The sequence below is a fragment of the Eutrigla gurnardus genome (genome assembly GCF_963514095.1).
Source record: "Eutrigla gurnardus genome assembly, chromosome: 23".
Taxonomy (NCBI): domain Eukaryota; kingdom Metazoa; phylum Chordata; class Actinopteri; order Perciformes; family Triglidae; genus Eutrigla; species Eutrigla gurnardus.
The window spans coordinates 12,473,277-12,495,113 of record NC_139934.1 but is presented as its reverse complement, the minus strand read 5'-3'; the positions used below and the strand labels follow the sequence as shown (position 1 = coordinate 12,495,113).

The 21,837-nt window shown below is 42.3% G+C and overlaps 2 protein-coding genes across 4 annotated transcripts in view; one reads left to right on the top strand and one right to left on the bottom strand.

The window, feature by feature from the left end:
- mllt3 (MLLT3 super elongation complex subunit) overlaps positions 1 to 16,118 on the bottom strand; it is a 44,231-nt gene extending 28,113 nt beyond the window's left edge. For all 3 annotated transcript variants that reach the window (XM_084003295.1, XM_084003297.1, XM_084003296.1), the window contains exons 1-2: positions 15,996 to 16,118; positions 15,134 to 15,314 (exon numbers count right to left, since the gene is read on the bottom strand). In XM_084003295.1, coding sequence (XP_083859421.1) covers positions 15,134 to 15,314; positions 15,996 to 16,007 — 193 coding nt within the window. In that variant the 5' untranslated portion in view covers positions 16,008 to 16,118. The remainder of the gene's footprint in view (positions 1 to 15,133; positions 15,315 to 15,995) is intronic.
- Positions 16,119 to 18,098: 1,980 nt separating this feature from the next.
- focad (focadhesin) overlaps positions 18,099 to 21,837 on the top strand; it is a 27,102-nt gene continuing 23,363 nt past the window's right edge. Inside the window, exons 1-2 of the mRNA XM_084003147.1 lie at positions 18,099 to 18,168; positions 21,636 to 21,707. Of these exons, the coding sequence (XP_083859273.1) occupies positions 21,651 to 21,707 (57 nt within the window). The 5' untranslated portion in view covers positions 18,099 to 18,168; positions 21,636 to 21,650. The remainder of the gene's footprint in view (positions 18,169 to 21,635; positions 21,708 to 21,837) is intronic.

Genomic DNA, 21,837 nt, shown 5'->3' with positions numbered 1-21,837 from the left:
ATAATAATCATCTACAATATTAATTCATGACCCAGAATAATGCCACCACTATAAGATGTTTTCATTCAATTTTACAACGCATAATGGCATTATACACTACACTAACACTTCAGCACTAATGGCATCCCACGCATCTTTTATGTCTTATTTTATATCCGCTGTCCATCGGTGCTCCGCCCTCTTTAGACTTTAGTTTGGGACGCTTACCTGCTGATTTGATCAGCTGGCGACGCCTTCAATTAATGAGGAAGGTGGGATTCATCATCATAAGAAAACGGGTACAACGTTAGATGTGTGTGTAGAACACATGTCTAACGAGGAACTTTTGTTGCTGGTGATTCTTCATCTCATTTTCTGCCATCATTCTACTGTCACTATCTATTTAAAACCATAAAATCTCCCCAGATATAACCATTTTAAAAAAGCCTGGCCAATTTATCAACAACAATTTGCTGCAACAATAACCTGATACACAAACATGTTAAATCCATAATTTATCAGCATCTGCAGTACGAAGCCAAACAGACTAGATGTCTAGACTGATCCACATCAGTCCTCCAAAGTATTACAGCCTGATGCAACGAGGGGAGAGGGAGAGGGAGAGGGAAGAGAGCTGTGAATGCAGCATTGCATTGTGGGTACAGTTTATTTGTAGGTGAATAACTGCTCAGGACCCCTGAGGAGACCCAAGCTAAGTTCCTGTCGTGTTGTCAGCCAGCTGATAATTAAAGTGATGGGGGTTTGCCCTGAAGTTAGCAACAAGGAACTCTTAAGGTGGGCTGACCTTTAAGGTGGACCGGCACTATTCTCCTTTTACGTGACAAGCTGTTCCACTAAGTCTCTTAGCTTTTTTATTATCTTTCATTTAACTGTTTGTATCAGGAACAGTTATAATATCAGCGACAGCATCACGTTGTATCTTTAATATTTTGAATGAGAAAGTGATAAAAATTCAAATGTTTTTACATTTTTTATTAGAACTGTAATTGCATTATTAAGTACGCATATTAGTACTTGGTAAGTACTGAGATTTAAGTCGTTGGACTCTGAAAAAAGTGGTTTTGGTATAGGGGGAATTGTGATGGACATGTTTGACCAAATTATGATTGACAGATTTATATTTAAAGAGTTTGATTATTGTTGAGGCATTACTAGATACAAAACTAAATTGATCCTTAGACAAGACGCCGATTAACACCTTCAGTAGAACATTTCCTGGGGGGGAAACCTTGCAAGTATAGCACCTGCCGGACCTTTTTTAAACAACTTAAAAAAATATGAGTAATCCAGCGCTGAAAGCTGTCTGGATGCAGTCCAAACTCAATAACGGTGCTGTAACTGAAAAGAAATGTAATCCTTCATCTCCACAGATTTCAAATGACAGGTTAACTTATGGTTGAAACGAGAGAAGAAGAAGAAAAAAGAAGAAACCCTGCAGCTTTATGAAGACACAAGAGAAACCCAGCTAATGTGAAGTCAGTGCAGCATCCTGGCCGGGGTTAGCAGTTCAGGTTGAAAAGGTTACCATCTGAAGGAGCGTCGGAGAGGCAGAGATGCACAAAGCAACCACTGACCTGTAACAGAAACTTGCCAGTGGTCACAGAAGCTTTCAAAGAGCGACAGGGCCGTGTTGTTTATTAGCATGGCCTTGGTCTAAACCAAGATGCCAATCACAGAACAATGCCAGTCACTACGTATTTGCCCTTTCTCCACAGACTGGTTTGTAATGAGGCCGGGCTAGACGACAGGCCTGACCATTAAACAAAAGACAAGACTGGAAATAAGAAATTCTTTAGGGAGTCTTGTGGCTCAGATATGAGCTGCTACCGCTCGCTGGTTTACTGTTAATCCGACGTGTCCCCAACCAGCCATTCATCTCAGCATCAGTTGTCCAACAAAGGCCAGATGTTGGTCCACATGTGCGACGCAAAGAAAGAAAAACATGGCTATGTATATCAAGCACAGGAGATGAGATATCGACTGTAATATTTCTCTCTCACCTTGGTCACAATTTTTAGAGATATTTATCAAAAATGTGCTGCGCTACCAAAACTTTAATAGTTTAATAACTGAATAGTTTGATGTGTTTACGCGTACCGTTACACTCCTGGCACATTTTTATTCAAGAGCTGGAACGATGAATTATGTGATAAGTCGACCGACTACATTTTAATTAAAAATGGAAATGATTCGCTCAAGTTTCTCCAATGTGTAGATTTGCTTTTGTTTTTCCTTTGTTTTTACATCATGAATAAAAATCACTGTGAGTTGGAGTTATTAATGCCTCTTCCACACAAATATATTTTGTTTTTCTGTTACTTCACTTGTGAAAGATGTTTGTGCTTCACGGCAGAATGATAAACTGTATGTGCGGTTTTGATGCGCTGCACATATCGCGGTTGTATCCGCAGGCACAACAGTTAATCTGGGGTTTGGGTCTTTAGTTTATAAAATATTCACACATGAGCTGAATTTGAAGTTAAAGAAAGAAGAAAAAAAACGAGAGCTTGTAGAAAATGTGTGAAAAAAAAGGATAGTTTCAGTTCAACCACAACTCTGATTAAAATCGGTCACCGCAACTTCACAGTTGAGCTAACTCGCATCACAAAGACAAATAAGTTTTGCTGCTTAAATTTTCCTCCGTCTCTGATTCAGCAACGCCCCGGGGGAGAATCTGTATGTATTCATTCAAATATTGTAATTTACTTTGCATTGACTTTGCAATCGCTCCAAAACGAACAATTCGATTTGTGTTTGGTTTATTCTGCCTCTGGATTAGAGGAAATACCTCGAGGAAACAGTCGTAAAATAAGAAGTAATAGTCTGTTTTACTCCGAAAACAAAGAGATGAAGAACAAGAAACAATCATTTTGCATGAATCTGATAAAACGTATTTTTGGAATAGAAACGAATAAACCACAATCGTATGAAAGTGCAGCCGTGTAAAACTTTCGGGGAGCCATGATATGAGCTGCTCTAACAATGGCGGGTGGTGATTAGCAGCTCAGTAGGGGTGGCGTCTCTGGTTGAATGAGCACAGTCCCTTAAAAACAACGTCACACTATGGTTTTCTTCAAAGTCCTGCAGGAACTCTGCTGACCCAAACGACCTCACACTAATCAGCCAACAATAAGACCCTAGCATACAAACGGGGTCAAGATTAATCTGCCAAGATTAAAGACCAGATCGCAGGAGACATTCAAGTTTGTGTTGTAAGCCAACTGACTAGATAAGTGGCCCAACAGGTGGCAAGTCTGGGGCAGTTAAAGGTTGAACAGGGGTTAGAAATGGCATGCATGCCCTACTTCTCATCAGAACTTCCCAACACACCAGCAGGTAAAGCATGAAAAAACACAGCATGTTTGTGGAAAAAACAGACATAAACAACACCATCTGCACATCCAAGGCGAAAACCACAGGTGTGAAGCCACGCCCACCTCAAGGGACCAAAAACCAGGGGGTTGGAGGACTGTGAGGGGTTGGGGGTCCCAGACAAACACAGACTTCCGTACCTCCCTTGAGAACCATTATTTGTGTACGTTCTGACATTTGATCTGGTCAAAGGGGTCATTGAGAAAGTCACGCGTCTTACCGGATGTAGCTGTGCAGCTGTTGCTCTATATCGCTACTAGAGTCATTGTCCGACATGAATCGCTGTGTGTATGTGATTAACTCCTGATACCAATACAAACAGCTGATAAAGACCCCATGAAGCGTCGCCGACACTCAGTGTTTAATTATCAAGCCTCACTGTGTGGACTGGGATCATTCCATGGTAACATCTGGCACAATTTAATTGTTAAAAAAATAATGGTATCCGACACCAGATTGGCATGTTGTCACGGATACCCAATCCAGCTACTTGAGTCAGATATCAGATTGTTCCCCAATGCAAACGTGGGCCCTGAAAAAGATTCCTCAGTGCTTTTTATTTTGGGAAACGTAGGATGGGCTGGTTAGGAGCTCGACTCCTACTAGAAACTAAAGGTCAGGGTATCTTAGCCTCGCTGCACAGGGTTTGATCTTTCCTTTTAAAGGTCGTCTCTCACAGGTCCACCAACTTCATGGAAGTGCAATAGCAAATCCCTCAGGTACACATTTAGCTCGGTACAGCTTTGTCAAAGGAAACCCTTGATTTAACAGGTGCAAACAAGTTACCTGAACTTTTAACCCTCATCCTAATATTAATATAGAACCATGACATTTTTAAGTTGTTTCACATCAGCACTGAGAATTTAACTCGGGCTGCAGCAGATGATTATTTTCATTATCAATTTAATAAAATACTTAAAGGAGTCATCACCAGGAAATCGCAATTTCTCTTGTTAAAACATGCATATCTGTGTTTGACCTCAGTTGAAACTTGCCTGAAAGGCTGGAGTTTGAAAGTGGCGCCGTTTTTTCGCTACTGCTCTTTTTCCGAACAGGAATAGCACACTAGGGTGTGCATTCCTAAAGCACAAGATTTTGATTCTGCGCCTTCGGTGACGTCACCGTGGCGGCTACTTGCATAAGCCCACCCCTCTTTCACCACCCAACCCCGCCCCGTCCGCTACCTGAAATCGCCGAAGCGCCGCCATTATGTTTTGGAGTCTGCATGCAGGCAAGCCCCCCCGGCTCTGTCCTTCCTGCGGCGAATCAACGCGCGCCTCATTACATATTATACAATGCACATCCGGACCAGTCAAAACCTCGCGCGTAATCTCGCGTGATAAAATCGCGGTACGAAAAAGGGTCAGAACAAGCTCAATGTTTGATTAAAATTTTTTTTTTTTTTTTCTAATAAGTTTTACGAATTGATCCAAAGCGATCCAAGGGGGGCTGGATACGTATAAAACCAGGTTATGACTCCTTTAAAATTACCTGACAGTTTCCCAGGGACAAAAAGCCATCAGCACATCTGCACAGAATCACTTAGCGATGATATAAAAACAGAAGATGACACCAATCCTCCCATTTGAGGAGCTGCAACCAATGCATGGTTTCCTTGACGAATTAATTAAGGAATGACTTCCTTAATTGACTCTTGGATTAAATGAAACCACTGCAACAAAAATGTTACATCAACAGCTAAAGTTGTGGTCTTATGGATCCGTGCGTTTCACTGATCAGAACGGAGGGCGTCGCTCATTTGGTGATTCCTGACATGAATCTTCCAGCTGTGGTGTGTAGAGGAGCTGTAAATAAAAGACAAATGTTTTATGGCAGGGCCGAGTGAGAAAGGGTGAAAGAGCTGCCAACAGACAGCCCATATAAACCATGCTTCAATAAACCACTTCCTCCAACCTCCTTTCATTGACTGAACCGAGGGAGAGCCTGCATTTACAGCTCAGTTCCTGTTATTTGGTGGTCTATCTGCACCTCCTCCCCTTCCCCGTCCTTTCATGCCAGCAGCAGCAGCCAGCCTGCAGCTTTCATGGCTCTTGCTTTCTTTGTGTCCCATCTATACAACTAGGTATGATTACTGAGGAATCGTAAAACAATTACTGGCAAATTCCTGCAGCTCTTTGATTTCTGCCAGACACTGTAGAGGGAGAGGAAGGGGCTCTCAGGACCCTTTACCCAAAAATGTTCATCCAACAACGCTGCACCACTTACGACATTTAGTCCCCAATTTACACACTGACTCAGAGTCAAACGTGATCTCAGGGCTTTCTCAGATGTTCAGCTGCTGGATCACAAATCACTTATATGTTCTGTGGATTGTTCTCAACATCTTTAGTGAAACTGTAGATCCGGTATCAGCATGTGAAACACTCCCTGCTCCCGACTGACGGGGTCCTCAGAAGTGTAGCAATCATCAATGAGCAACTATGTTTACGTGCACCAAATATTTCCCCCATTATTTCAAAAACAACAACATTCCTACTAAGATGGCTTACATGGCTGATGAAAATGAATATTCCAGTAATATTTCCGTTATATTCAGCCGTGCATATTCCGATGGACGTAACATCTTTTTCCCTATTCTTGCCAGCATCATCTGGTCCGGTGGTGGTGGACTTCTTGAACACAGATTCCCTCTTTCATTCCTTCAACCATCTTCTTGAAGAGGTTGTGATTTTTGTTCATATCCAAAAACCTGTTGATATCCCAGTCCTTCATAATTCTTTTTTTTTTTTTTGTAAAAAAGGTGCATTTCTCCTTCTTTTGGCCATGCGTCTCTACTGCAGCTTTGCAAATGGTTGTGCATCAGTCGATCTGATCCTCACATTATCAGACATTTACCTAAATGTTCATTAAATATGTATCAAACATTGTCAGACGAAGCTTTCAGATTTCAGAGCTACTTGATCTCAACACTGATGGTCTTGATTCAAAACTAAAGCCGATTATTGCTATAAAAAGCGATGATTCATAATTCCCTCGAGAAAAGACGTCTCACTCTGTTGCTTTGTGCAAACTGAGTTCAGACAGCGGCTGCATTAGGTCGGCTTGGAAGGACCCAGCTTGACCGTGGATCATCGATCCGAGTATGACAGAACGCTACGTCTTGACCTCACCCCTTCCTGGAGCTGTGGACTTAGTGCTCGCTTCGCAATCTCCCTGTGGAGAGGCAACTGTCAACCAGGGCAGACTGTCATGTTGCAGCAACGTACCACACCTGTCTTGAAACACAGAGCCCGTCTCGTTAACCTGCTTTGTGGGTGTGACTTTTATGAATATAAACAGAAAATTGTTTATAGCTCAAACCTTATAATTTACCTCTCAAACTCATCAAATTGATGCAATAAACTTAAAAATGTACAAAACTTAGGGTGAAATATCTTGCCACCAAATAAGACATGCATGTGTGATTTATTGCCTTCTTCTTGGCAAATTAATGAATTTAAATGGTATCCCAGTATTGTAAATGACTTAATGACAGAACACATGTGGCATTAACCTCTGTGAAAAGTCACTAGTATTTTACTAAAAAGAAAGTTAGGATGATGTCACCATCGTTCGCTTTTTTAAAATTGCATTCAGACAGGCGCAAACAAGAGAAACCGCAGACGCGCACATGTGTACGGGAAAGCATCCCTCATCTCCGAGTGAGGATATCAATAGTGGTATCATCGGAGCTCAGGGAGATCACATTAGCAAAGCCACAGCAAAGAGCAGAGGAATGCACTGCAGCTTCTGAGCCATATTTCAGCCCCGGGATCCGTATCTTATGTATAGGTCACTGCAGTGACTTGACTTATGTGGTATGTGCACACAAGCCACAAATTAAGCCTGAGCGGAGGATGAGGGGAGTTAAAAGGTTTCATGAGAGCGTTCCGCAGAGCCCAGGAGATGGCCAGAGGCTAACATGTTGGCCCAATCATTAAGGCATCAATCTGTGTGTGTGTGTGTGTGTGTGTGTGTGTGTGTGTGTGTGTGTGTGTGTGTGTGTGCAGTGTAAGGGGCTTGTACTGTCGTCAATCTGGCTAACAGAACAGAGCGCTCTTTCTTTAAGGAAAGGAGATACTCTAAGTAGGTGTGAGTGTAAGGAAGTGATTTTCTATGTTTCGGGGGGGGAAGGCCTTTTGAAAAACTCAAAACAGGAGGTGTAAACTTCAGAAAACTTCCAAGTGGAGACGTTGATGAAGCTCACAGTTTCTCAACTTTCCAATAAGGGGAGCAGTAATGAGCCCATTACAGCTTTGTGGCAAATTAGATAACGTACTTGAAGACACGAGAGGACTTTTGCTTTATTGGAAGTATTCTCAGGTTAATTCCAGGATGGAGTCTAACCCTATCTAACGTTTACACCTGAAGAAAAGCCGCATAGAGCAGTCTTTCTATAGAACGTGTACAGGAGGGGGCGAGTCCCGTCATAAAATAAGCGAGACATAAAACTGTAAAAGACAATTACAATAATTTTCATTGGGTCACATAAATAGATCACAGCCACTTACAGCGTTCTCTATTGGGAGGAACACATGAGGTGACGAGTTATTGCTTTTAAGTGCTGTTTAAAAGATGTGCCTGTAGGGGAATAAGAAGGAGTGAGAGTGAAATTCTATTATGGATGGAACAGTATTACCAGGTATTATCCTGAACTGTTTGGTATAGGAGGTTCACTTTGGTTTGGTTTAGTACGCCTCGTTAACCAAATATTTACTGTTCCTATTTAGTCGCCTCACGCAGTGGTATTAGTCTATAACTTGGCATTTGTGGATCATAAATTCAAAACACACGGTGGGACAGTTGTGATCTGTTAGTCAAACTATGTTGGGTTAGCCGCGGGATAAACAGCTCATGTAACGATGTCTAAAACACGCGATGGAAGAACCTCTATTGTTCAGGGGATGTCACGGTTTCCCAGTAAGTTACAGGGGCGTGCTGCCTATGTCCAGGAATTATCCTCTGCCCTGGATAAATAACAACAACTGGCAGTCATCCAGGAATTACCCCCTGCCCTGTATAGACACGCACAAGGCTAGGCAAGATATTGTTTTTGTAAAGCACCTTTTACACACCAAGGTTATTCAAAGTGCTTCACATAACAATAAAATAATAATAATAATAATACAGTAAAAGGCAAAACAATTCACAATTTGAAATACAATAGAAGAACAGACAAGAAGTCCTCAAAACCAGCATACACTGCAGGCACCCAGGAATTATACCCCACCCTGTGTAAACCAGCACAGGCTGTAGTCATCCAGGAATTATCTACTGCCCTGTATAGACCAGCACAGGCGGTAGTCATCCAGGAATTATACCCCACCCTGTATAGACCAGCACAGACAGTAGTCATCCAGGAATTATACCCCACCCTGTGTAAACCAGCACAGGCGGTAGTCATCCAGGTATTATCTACTGCCCTGTATAGACCAGCACAGGCAGTAGTCATCCAGGTATTATCTACTGCCCTGTATAGACCAGCACAGGCAGTAGTCATCCAGGTATTATACCCCACCCTGTATAGACCAGCACAGGCAGTAGTCATCCAGGTATTATACCCCACCCTGTATAGACCAGCACAGGCTGTAGTCATCCAGGAATTATACCCCACCCTGTATAGACCAGCACAGGCTGTAGTCATCCAGGTATTATCTACTGCCCTGTATAGACCAGCACAGGCAGTAGTCATCCAGGAATTATACCCCACCCTGTATAGCCCAGCACAGGCAGTAGTCATCCAGGTATTATCTACTGCCTTGTACTCACGGAGCCAAGCTACTGAGGATGTAACGGTAACAGAAGTTACAGCGAACAGACGAGTGCAACCATCAAAGAGACACACGATCCTCCTGCTGCTGTGAAGCTGAAAGCACGGATAACTTCGTCCCCGACACAACGCCCTCGATTCGTCTCTCTGCTGACTGGAAACCGTGGCGTTTCATTGGCTGCGTCACAATCAGCATGTTTGACCCACAGTTGCTAACAGCGCATGGCTAAAAGTCTACGTGTGGAACGCACACTTGGGAATTTTGGTTCCACATCCCGAGCATCTACGGACACACCTTGTCTTCTAGCTAACAGCTGTACGAGCTGCACGTGAGAACAACCTGCTGTCGGAGGAGTTATCCACGGCTAAGCAGCAGCTATCACACCGATGGATTGATGTTTTCATTTTTAATCTGAAGATGACAAAAATGTTATCTTCTGCCTTTTTATGTTTTTCTGCTGTTCCAAAAACATACGGAACAGCCCTAATTTATAATAAATACTAATCTTAAAAGCACAAAAGATTAACAGGGGAATGTGGTTTTCAGAGCCAGGCCGAGCTGAAACACCTCCACACCTCCTCTTTTTTTAAAAAAAAGTAAGAGTAAAGTGGGACAAAAGGGCACCTTGGTCTTAGAAAACACAAAAAGAAGCTCAGCTCTTGTGGATCTTTCCTGCGCTGCAAAAACCACAAATCTGAAAGTCTTTTCACCGAGCTTGCCCATTCCTTTCCCATTACACTGTCTTACATCTTTCCATAAAAGTGACAATCCTCTGAAATATCACAAACACCTTTGTAGCGATGCCATCTCCAGAGTAGATTAAATGGCAGCCGAGGCTCCAAATGAGGTGCTTAAGCAGCATGAGTCGCTGCTGCCTATTGCCAAAATAGCACCCCCTTCACTGGTTCCAAAGGGCTTCTTTACCTCCATTTGTTCAAACGGCATTGCCATTAGGCCGTCGCCATGGCAACGCCTCAACGCTGGCCCGTTAACCGCATGACAATAATGAAGCGCAGCGGCAGCTTTACTGACTGATTCGTCATTAATCTTAATGTGTGTCTGGCAGCTCCTCTGAGCCGCACAACAAATCAGCCAGAGTGTGGGAGGAAGTTGCGCTCACGGCCCTCTCATCGCCTGCTCGTTCCGACCACTTTCTATGTTTTGACTGCGACGCCTTGTGTGTGACACGTCGATAAGAAGAACGGGAGAAAACTATTGGTGTGGGAAAAGAAAGAGAAGCTTTTTTAAATCCCTACCTGTCGTCAGCATCTTTCCGGGAGCAAATAAAGCGTGGCCAACACTAAACCAAACAACAGACGCCCCTTAAATTAAACCTGCGAGCCAAGTGGAAATTATACATTTCACTGCATTTTTAATAATCGGTCCAGGGGAGTCTGAAATATGATTAGAGCTCCCTTTCTTTTTAAACCCTGACAGGCCAGTGGGGATCTCTGGTCCACATATCAAACGCTCGCCTGCTGCCGTCCTCGTTGCAGCATCATGAAACCAACTTCACCCGACTTCCATTCATCAAACATTAGTGTCAGTTATATAAGAGGGACTCAGGTGGAGGTGGGGCAGGGTACCGTAACTCAAATGATATACACCCGATTGTCACCTATGACAAAGAAAGGCAGTGAATCGTCTAGTCTGATAAACTGGCTTTTTTACTTGATAAATGACAGAAACGATTAGTTGATTAGCAGAACAAATGAAAATCAGTGGTCTAATCGATGAATGGATGCAACGCTCCAGCACCTGAAATACTCCGTTTATTAACACAAAAGAGAAAGAAAAAGACCAACTGTTCGGAAATGAGAAGTTTCACCAGGATATTCTGCTTGAAAACTTAATTGATCATAAAATTCTGGCTGGATATTTTTTGTCGATGCACTCATCGATTAATAGTTTTAACTCTAATTCATATCAGGCAACATTTGTCTATTTTAATTCACAGTGAAATTCAAAACTACACTTTTACCTGGTGATTTTTCCAAATGCAAAAAAACCTCCATTCCATAAATTACAAATGAATGAATACAAAATGTAGAATATATCTTAAAGATCAGATATCCTCACACGTGTGGAGAAAGAGCTCCAAGTGGTTTTAACAAATAAAAATATGGACTCAATTATGACGTTAGTGTGAGCCCAGTTCGGCAATGGAGGTAGGACTTAAGTGCAACAGCTAGTAAAGCTGTGTGAGAGCATTAACCCCCAAAGATGGTGAATGCAGCCTCAACAAACAGACTATCCAGATGTGTGTTAGTGAGTTACTGGCCACATATTCACATGTATTTAGTGGCAGAATCATGTACACAACGTCAAACACCAGGACATAGACTCTGGGTTTGAGGTCACCAGTTAACACGGTCACTGGTTAACCTGAAACACCTGTAGCTCTGATCCCGTGAGTCGCTGTTAGAATTTAAATTCTAACAACCGAACATGTACGGAGCAGACAGTCGGATGCAGGGACAGTTTGAAGTGTTTAAGGCTTCTAACTGGTCCGGATGGCTGAGGGGAAACACGTGCATGCACATTTCTGATGACGTCCGCTGTGAAGAGGGTCGTTACGTCTGTCTGATCGATTACTCCTGGGCAGCGTTTCAACGCGAAGCGCTGCCCAAGTGCCTGTGAAGACCCGACAGATCAGGAGGCTCTCTGGCTCCCGATTTGTCACCATGTAAAAACACACAGGCCCCCGAAGACTTCACAGACGCTGGAAAGATCTCATGGCATGTGTCATCGCGTGAGACTTATGGAAGGTTAAGTATTCTCCTGCTGGGCTTAAGGTCTTCCACCGCGGATCACATTCATCAAGCCGGCGCTCAGTAGGACGCGGTGCACAAGCCAAAACCTCATTTGGTCTCTTGTAGTCAAAGGCCTTTGAGGAGAAACTTCAAGCTTTGAAGGTTCCATATCAGCAGATAGGAATTTGATTTATAGACCGCTCGAAGGCACCGGGGTAAATCAATACAGCACTACATCTCCAACTTGCTCTGGGCCGCCCTCAAAACACGTCTTCCTTTAAAACGTCTGACAGCTTTGAAGTCCATCAGTTTCTAAGCTGGTGATTAAGGAAGGTGATTTATTGGATATGAGCTCGCCACATTAGACTTCCAGAGCACTCAGGTGTTCCCAGCAGCCCTCGCACATATCATTCTCACATGTTGGGGAGAAAAAGGAATCACTTTGTTGGCCGAGACAGATGCAACAGGCCAGAACCATCGCAGATGTCCCTGCAGCGAGGCATGGGCACGTCTTTTTCCTGGACATCTTTTTAGCAAAAAAAAAACAAAAACATTTTCTTATTTTATATACTGTATTTTTACAATCGGGCTCTATTTTTCACTAGACAGCTACACTCACGCATTATTCACAATTATCCTGATAACGTAAATTCACCACGATCCACTTATTGTGAGTGTTTTTTTACCTGCAGCTCATTCCTGTCTAAATCTCTACAAGGTCCTGGATCACAGGAACGCGCTTCAATTTATTGATTAAAAAGTTTTTTCTTGTGCCACATAAGGAAGGACAGTCTGGCTCATCTCATTCGCGCTTCCAGCCAAGAGGCGTATTAGCATCGCTGCCTTTTTACGGCTAACATTAGAGGTGTGAATCTGCATCGGCTTCATAATTCACCCGTCAGCGATTCCTGATGTATTACATCCTCGGTGTTATCTACAGACATCCTCCTCTCATCAACTCCCGTTGTACGTAGAAAGTGCTTTGGAAAGAAATCAGACGACGCCGTAAATAAATCTGCATCTTTTCAATAAAAGGTATCTGTGTGAGACACATCAGGACCATAAACATCACAAAAACACAAATCAGCGGTGCATTACAAGTGTGTAGTAAAACACAAGCAAGCAGCTCTATGACGAGGCACTTCCTGAATGCCGATGGCCTTTTTTTGCACTGTATGAATTAGCCTAGCGGCTAGCGGACTGGTTGGAACCAGCAAGACAGCACAACGTAGTAGTAAAGACGTAGTAAAGACGTAGTAAAGACCCAATTTCCCTGCATCGAGACATATTGATCAGTGCTTTGGTCCCGTGTGACTCAGCATGTGAACCACGACACAACAACATTCTCCACTGAAGACAGAAGTAACGTTTAGAGTGGAGATTTTTAGCGTGCAGGAACTCTCTGCATGCAGGGGTCGCCAGCGTGCATCAAAATGGTCATTTTTTTATCTAAAAGGCACAAACTGACAAGACTGCTGGTCCTAATTTCCACAACTGCAAAAAAGAAAAAACACCAGAGCGACTTTGCCACATTATAAATTTAGTCCGGCCCATAAATCAAATGTTGATGTGCAACCTGACTCCCGTGCAATTACACGAGGAGCTACAAGAGGAATTTACATTGGGCCGATGCCAATGGTGAGTCTCACCAAAACCAGCCCTGAACTCACAAAAGACTGAAGTGGGGTCAAAAAAAATCCTCAACTAGAAGAGATTTTAATTGATCCCTTCCTGGCCAGATGCTCCAGTTGGACTCCTTTACCTCACACAACGTGATGCATGGCTGCACACAATGACTAAAAGAGCCGGTACACTGTGTGACTTTGGGCTCACAATCACCAGAGAAACGCGGCGGAGTCAATCAAACTGTGGTTCCTGAATGGCTCTGCGTGGGACAACCGGAGAACCATTTAGAGACAGAAAATCTGACAGCGACAGAAAGGTTCTACTAAATTACACCGTGTGACGACTGCATATATTTCATATTTCGGTACAAGATTTGGGGATAAAACCTCCCCCACTCTTCTCATAATCGTGAAAATCTCATCACAGGTTACTTAAAAAAGCCGTCTAATTTGCTATCAAGATAAAATGATGAAGTGAAAAATAGAACCCAATTTAAAAAATACAGGAAGGATTGTGTTGCACAATGTTGACATTTTAAACTTCTTTATCACGTATTTATGCAGGGACATATGATTTATGATGACCTTATTTGTTTTTCACTTTAAAAGGATGTACACTAACAAACATGTCTCATCTGTGATGCCATATTTGTTAAAAGCAAAGCGCAGTGGTCTGAATTCACTATGATGTGATGATTCTAACCCAGATTGCAACCCAGAATTGATCAGACCATCCAAAGTTGCGATGACTCATCGATTATTCAATTAATCCAGAGTGAGATTTAATCTGCAACTATTTTGATAATCGATCAAACGCTTTGATATGTTTTTCCCCCCAAAACAAAATTGCTTTTTCCAGCTTCTCACATGAAGGATTTTATGCTCCCGTTGTGATTTGAAGCTGGACGTAACGAGGTTTTGCACTATTTGAATAAAACATCACACTGGGCTCTGGGAAATTAAGAATGAGGGAAAAAAATACTAATAATCTTGCATGGAACGGAGCGTTCGAGTAGCGTGTAAACATCCTTTTGTGCTGGGGAGACGACTTCACGATGAATAGCAATTATCGGGCTAACCTTCACTTTAAAGACTTCCCAGGTTGCAGTGCGTTTCAGGCTCGCCGGCTTGTGAGGAGTCGAGCGCCTGCGGGCCTGCAACCAACCAGAACTAACACAAATCACACCTGTCACCGCTGCACCTTTACAGCGCCCGAAAAAACCAGGCAGCAACATCGGGGATGACGCTCCAAACCAACACATCTGTGAGGAGTGACATTTACACGGAAATGCTAAAACGTTGCATCATTAAGCATCGTTTCCTACATTCCCACGTCTGAGACTATTAGACAGGACCAGGAACAGCACATAAAACCTTTCCTCCGCTGTTCGCATCACAGCTACTCGTTCTATCGGAAAGAAGACATTTGAAAACAAGCACACGCTGCATGGATGTCAGAGGTCAGAGTGACTCAACGGCTTGATGGAGGACACGCTGTGGGTGCTGAGGCGGGTTTTGAACCCTGCTCATTCGTGCAAAAGGTCTGCCCCTCTCACAATGCGGGGAAACCTTGAAGAGCCAAAGAAGAGCAGCAGAAACATAAGCCTCTTACCTCTTTTTGGTTTGGGGAAGCTTTCGTGCAGGTGAAAAACGACTTTCTCCACAAAGTGCTGAATGTTGCTGTGCTCCGGTCCGCGGACAAACACCATCCAGTCGTGGGTGAAGCCTTCCACGGTGGGTTTCTTTCTGACCTGGGCACGATGACCGAGTTCTAGTTTCACCTGAACAGCACCCTGTGGGACACCACAATGCCAGCTTACTGCTTTGATTTGAATAACTGTTATAAATAATGAAAATGTGTTGTTTTTTTTGTGTATAGAGCACAAAAAAAACCCTTCCATGACTCTGCATGGAGAGAGTCATGCAAACTCCATTCAAATATGAAGCTCTTTTTTCCTACTGATACACACCTGCGTGAACCTGACTTTATTTTGCATCATTATTTTAAGTATGCGGGTACATGCATATTAAACACCACTCATGTAGTACTACACATTTCCAAAAACTGTGTTACTTAAGTGTTTTCTACTATAGGGGTAACCTTAACGTTACATGGCTGTTAAAAGATAACGATAATAACTACAAAAAAAAAACACTTGAGAAAGTTGAAATATTAACCGATTTACGTGCAACACTGTGAAGGATAGACTGACTGCTTCATTTTAAATATACTTAATTTACGCATTAGCACGCAAGAAAAATATTAAAACGCCGGAATTGCGAGCGGAATTTTGCATGACGCTGTTCAATCGGGACGTAGCGGTACGTATCGGCTCTAGCTAGCTGTGCGGCTTGAAATCCTCGTTACGGAGTAAAAAAAACCACCGACTCCCCGGTGACAAAACAGCAAAATGTCCAAAAAATATACTCCGTTGGACCGGACCGGCAAGCAGATCCTCCGAGTGTCTACTCACCGAGTTGGCCATCCTGGAGGCCCCGCGTTACTGTTATTTCATGGAGAGTTAGTTGTAAATGAGAGTAGAGGTGAGTACAGTTTGCCTATGACGGCGGACATGGTCTCTCCTGAACTGAAGTCAGGCTCGAGACTTTCAAAGCCTCGCCGGCTGTCAAGTACCCGCACTCCCCGAGGCGAGTTCCGCTGTAGACTTTCAAAATAAAACCCCTGCAGTGCGGCTCCCCTCCGAATCGTAAACTGCCGAACACTGTTGAAGCAATGTTTTTGCTTTTTTGCATTGAAGTGAGACGGATTTTAGAAATACTGAGGTCACGTGTCCAAGTCCCCCTCATCTCATAGAGAATGTTGATCAACAGAACAAACAGAAATGTGCTTTCTATTTCTTTTAATGAAGAACTAAGAACTGTGCCAGGAAACAATTCATCCAAAACATGGTCAAATATATTGGGTCTTAAAAATACTCAAATCAGCATATAAAAATCCACCATGTGAGAAAGTTGGAAGACTGTTTGCATGTCTGTGGTCCTCAAGATTGGATTATCAGCACAGTTTAATTAAAACATTCATGGGCCCCGTAGGTGTTTAATGGCAAAGGGCCCTGAATTGGAAAACAAAAATGGTTGGGCATTACATTTAATTTATGTCAAATGTTATAGGGAAGCAAATATTGTATAAATACAAATACCTTGAGTCTGTGTAAAACTACTGCAATATAACAGCTGCTTTTTGTATTCCCCTTGTTACGCAATCAATCAACCACTGTTCTCAAATCTCTGATCAACAGTTGTTGATCTTTTAGCATAATCTACCAATCAAAATGCAGATGAGACGCTTGTCTTGATGGCCTGCCATGTGTATTTGTAGCAGTTCAATTCAATTCAGTTTATTTAAGAATAAACTGTTAATGAAACGACGTTTCCCAATAAATAAACGTTTCTTTTCTTTTCACATGTATATGATATACTGATCAGCCAGGTGGCAGAACCTCAAACCAGCCATTGTTAGGAGTATAATTCTTACTTTACTTAAAACACTGAAGACAAATGGATTCTTAGCATTAATATTCATTATGGTTACTGGCTCTGCATTTAGTTCTTCTGCTAAACTATTGATAAACTACTCAAGGACATAAAATTCTTTACTTCTTGTTCGTAATTGTCCGTCATTTTATTGCGAAATCAGAATGATCTTATTTCCGGTACCGCTCTGCCTCGATTCAACAAACCTAACTATGCTGAGGTGTAAAGCGCACGCGCAGCTTGGTTACCCGCTGGGGCTGCAGACAGAGCACGAGACGGAAGGAGCCAATAAGAGAGCAGCAGACACACGGGCCTCCAATTAGGTGGACGCAACCATCCTGTAATTATGTTGCCTTCAGGTCCCAGGGGAAAGCTGGTAATGAATCATGTTTGAACAGTTTCTACGAGATGTTCCGACCCGGCTAAAGCAGTCAAACGCCAACATTTATGTACGATGAATGTCATAACATTGTCATTGTGACAGAAATACATCTGACGTTCAACAAACTAAAATTAAATACAACTTTTACATGCTATTTTGATACAAATATTGTTACTTTTATTGGAAACAGTTGACAATGGGTTTATCTTAACATTATTCCATTCAAAAAATAAGTTTATTACTGGTCTGGATGTGTTATCAACATGTATAGTTAATGAACCTCTAAACTTAACAGGTTAACGTCTTTAACATTTTGAGTCTGAAGGCTTGGGTATACAGCAGCATAAATGATCAAATATGATATGATCACTTGAGGAAAAAATCTCTCTCGATATTTTTACCATTATTCAAATAAAAATAATGTAATACAAGTTAAGTTTTATTTTCTATTTGTTCACACAAATGAGTACGTTTAACTTTCAAATAAGATTTGCAAATTTAAAAAATTTGCAAATCTTAATGGGACTTATTATATTATATCATGTTTAATGTATTATATGTCATTGTAATACGACATGATCAGCAAAGAAAAGGTTAAGGTGTGTGTGTGTGTGTGTGTGTGTGAGAGAGAGAGAGAGAGAGAGAGAGGGAGAGAGAGAGGGAGAGAGAGTGAGAGCGGGCGAGTCTCTATTAATATTAATTTTGGTCCTCGGTACACGCCGTAGTTACACGCGGGTTTGCAGCGGTTTGCAGGCGGCTGGATGAATGAGGTAAAGTTATGGCAGCAACACGTATAACTTTTATTACATTTCAACCGAGAGGCTAAAATGACACAAAACCCACCAGCGGGAGCGGAAACACTCCTCTCGTTGTCTTATTGTTACGGTATGAACGGCGAGTTGAACGGCGTTAGCTTCTGCGCTGCTATCTCCACGTAGCTGTCATTAGCCGCTTCAGCTAGCTATAACTTGTGTTGCTAGCTTGTGTTTCGTTTCATTACAAACACCAAGGAGCTTCTTGTCCTGCTGTAAAGTTTGGTTGACCGGTACCTGGTTATGTGTGACGCGTAGACAGCATCAGGACCGCGACTAGCCCGAGATAACGTGCTGACGTAAACACATCCGTCACCTCTGGTTCCCACCAACTTAATAGCATATAAAGATGGTAACCAACAAAACGTGACAGTGAATGGGGTGATTATAGTAGTTATTATACGTCAATACGCTGACTATAACATATTATAAAGACCTCAGTACTCATCTTTGTTTATTGGTGTGGTCAGAATATCCTCTAAGCTGTTTTTAGAGTTTATATTTCTTTGGTAAAATTACTGCTAGAGACATTTAGTGTTTTTTACTAACCTTACTGCGCATGTGCAGTGTTAGAGTGATTGTTTCCCCCGTTTGTCGTGGGTTTATATGGATCCAGACATCATGCCTTTGCTATTAGGGACCTGGAGAACAGTAATGCACCTGAACATAACTGGAGACCAGTGACGTCTGGTTAAATTTTGCTGCTCATTTGGCTCTAGAGTTGTTTTTTTCATGTGAATATGATCCCACAGAAAGTTTGAACGATAGTGTTCTAATCCTGGAAAGAGCTGTACAAACTTTAGGCCTTTATTAAGCCAATAAGTCAATTAAGAAAAAGTTTAGCTCTGTTCAGTGAAAAATACCCATCACATCCCTCTGTAGCAACCTTAAATTAAACAGCTTGTTTCGACTAGTAAACAGTCCGAAACGCCCAAATAGTCACTTTAAAACTAACAAAAAAAGACATGCAAATCTCTACATTTGATTTTGAAAAGCGAGTGATTGGCATTTTTCCCTAATAAATAACTTTAATAGGATTAATAAGTTACTATGATTGCTGTTGATCAAATGCCTTATCAGTTATTTGACAAATTGACTTAATGTTTTATGGCTAAGGAATAATAAAATATAATAAGCCTATTCTAATGAAGTGATGACTTATTAATCCAATGGGCTCTATTAAAACCTGCTGTGGCGTGTGATGCGGCGGGACGTCGGGCCCCTCGTGGCTGTGACTGTGCGATGTCCCACCTGAAAAGGCCCTGGAACATCCCACGTGCCTGGGCGGCATGTGCAGCGTGCAGCAGCGAGCGTGACACCGTAAAGCCTCCGCGGTGTCATTTCTAAAGCACTGTTGGCTCAACACTGTCCGTGCTTTGTCCTCGCTTCTATTGCGAATGCAGACCTAGCAGTACAGGCCAGCCTATATTGTTTTGCTGTAAGGTACACTTGCCTGTAGAAACCCCTGGAACAGTTTAGTGTACAAACTAGTGTTTTTTTTATTTTTAAGCTTTAGCTGACTACGGACAGTTAAATTAGAGATGAAGCCCTTAGAAATAACAGCTGTCACCTAAACCATACATTAGTTTAGAGGTTTAAAGTGAACTACATGTTACTCCTCAAGCAGGACCATCAAGCTTAGATATGCTGGACATATTTCATGATCAGCAGCCCCGTTGTCCACAATCATCGATGAATAAGTTTTGACAGAGGTCAGTGTCGGTTTGGAGGATAGTGTGTAGAAGCAGACTTACCTGTCTGTGTGTCGCTGCAGCTGAACGGCAGCTGGAGTGCAGAGCAGCAGGGCGGTGGACAGTACAGCAGAGCAGGCTGGCTTATCAGTTAGATAACAGCAGGGGTGGGGGGGGCGCCTCTGTGTTTGGGGAGGGGGTTCGGCTACATGAAGCTCGTGTTTCCTGTGTTTATAGAAATGTTAAACCAATATATCGGTTTACAGATATTGATTAACGGTAAAAAGGTAAAGGGAATGAAATGGTCCCAGTTAGGATTTATATACTTCCATGTATGATGTTGTCTTACCTGAAATTGATATTTTTATTAGATACATTTTTTGCTTTTTCTCTCTCTAATGTTTAATTTTTTTCAGATTATGGCCAATCAGTGACGTCAATTTGTCAATATACTACATTATTTTTAATATTCTTCTTTTTTGTTTTCTGTCCAGATACAGCATTTCACAGTACTGTATGTTCACAAGGCTTTTACTATTATTAGTATGTTTTAGTGCCATTTTTAGCCATTTTTTTCCATCCCATGCCTATTCAACGAATGCATCACCTAGTAACGCACTTATAAGTTGCTCTAAGAAGTTTGCTAAGATTCCCTGCTGCATTGTGAGGTTAGTGAGTATCCTTACGGTGTTTGTGAACACAGCCCGGGGCAGAACCAACCTACCAACACCTCTAAAGCTCACAGATTAACACGCGGCATCTGGTTTGATCTGTATGCAAACAGAAATGTAAACACTACAGTTTGTAGCTTTAGCTGTTTCAGTTTCCAGGCCAAAGCTACGATTAGGAGGGGAAGCGAAGTGTGTTTCTGTCAAACTGTTCCTTTTTAAAGAAAAACATCTGTTATGTGAAAGGAAAAAATATTACAGGCCTTCAGAAATGTTTCTGCTCATACAACATACTTTGAGAAATTGATCTTTTTCAGCAAAATAAAGAAGAAATTCTCAAGCTAGAAATGTGAATAAACTTAAAAAAAACGTAGTTTTAATTTTCATTTAAAGCAGGAATCGTCAGATTAAATAAACAGGTTATTATAATCTGACCATACAGCGTATGTCAGTCTGTGTCAGAAAAATGTAGGTATTTCTCAGGGGTTGGGATACAAATCGATACAGCATCAGGGTTTTCCACATGTGTACAATATTCAGCTGGATGTTATTTCTGTAAAAGGCAAACATGATAATATCGTATTGAGATTATAAGTATTGTGATTTAACTATCCTGATACGATGGTATCGTGGGGCCCTGGTGATTCCCAGCCCTGGAACCTGTATGAGGTGTTTCCCAATAGAAGGTCGCCTGCTTCGGGCTGCAGAGCAGCTGTGGTCTGCAGGCCTCAGACAGCTGGCGGTCAGCACCTGAACGCCACATTGTCAGGCCTAATGAGTCAACCCGAGACCACTCGTCTGCTTAGCAACCTGTGACTGTGCTCATGGGCTGCTAAAACCAATGACTTGTGAATAATTTAACGCAAAATTATGTGATGGCTGGAGGCCAATAATTTGATAACACATGGCGGGGATCAGCTTTCAAAGGGTTGGTCCCTGAATGCCTCCAAGCATGATGTCACCATCAGAGCGGTGAAGCGACAGGTGGCTGCGTCACGTCACTGCTCTGGGATCTTCTCACACGTTTTACTGCCATTAAGTGTTGACTTTCTCCTCCTGCTTTAAGGCATGACCCGCAGATATGATGGAGAGTTTGAAGACACGATTTGATTTCCCCAGCCCCGTCATTCAAGCCCAGGTAAGCTACTGACTCAACACTCTGCATTTATTTCTGTTATAAAATTGCAGTCAGCATTTAAGCAGGATGACCAGTTGCCATGACGCCAAGGAAAAGTGGCGCCTGTTCATATGTAAAGGAGAAGTAACTC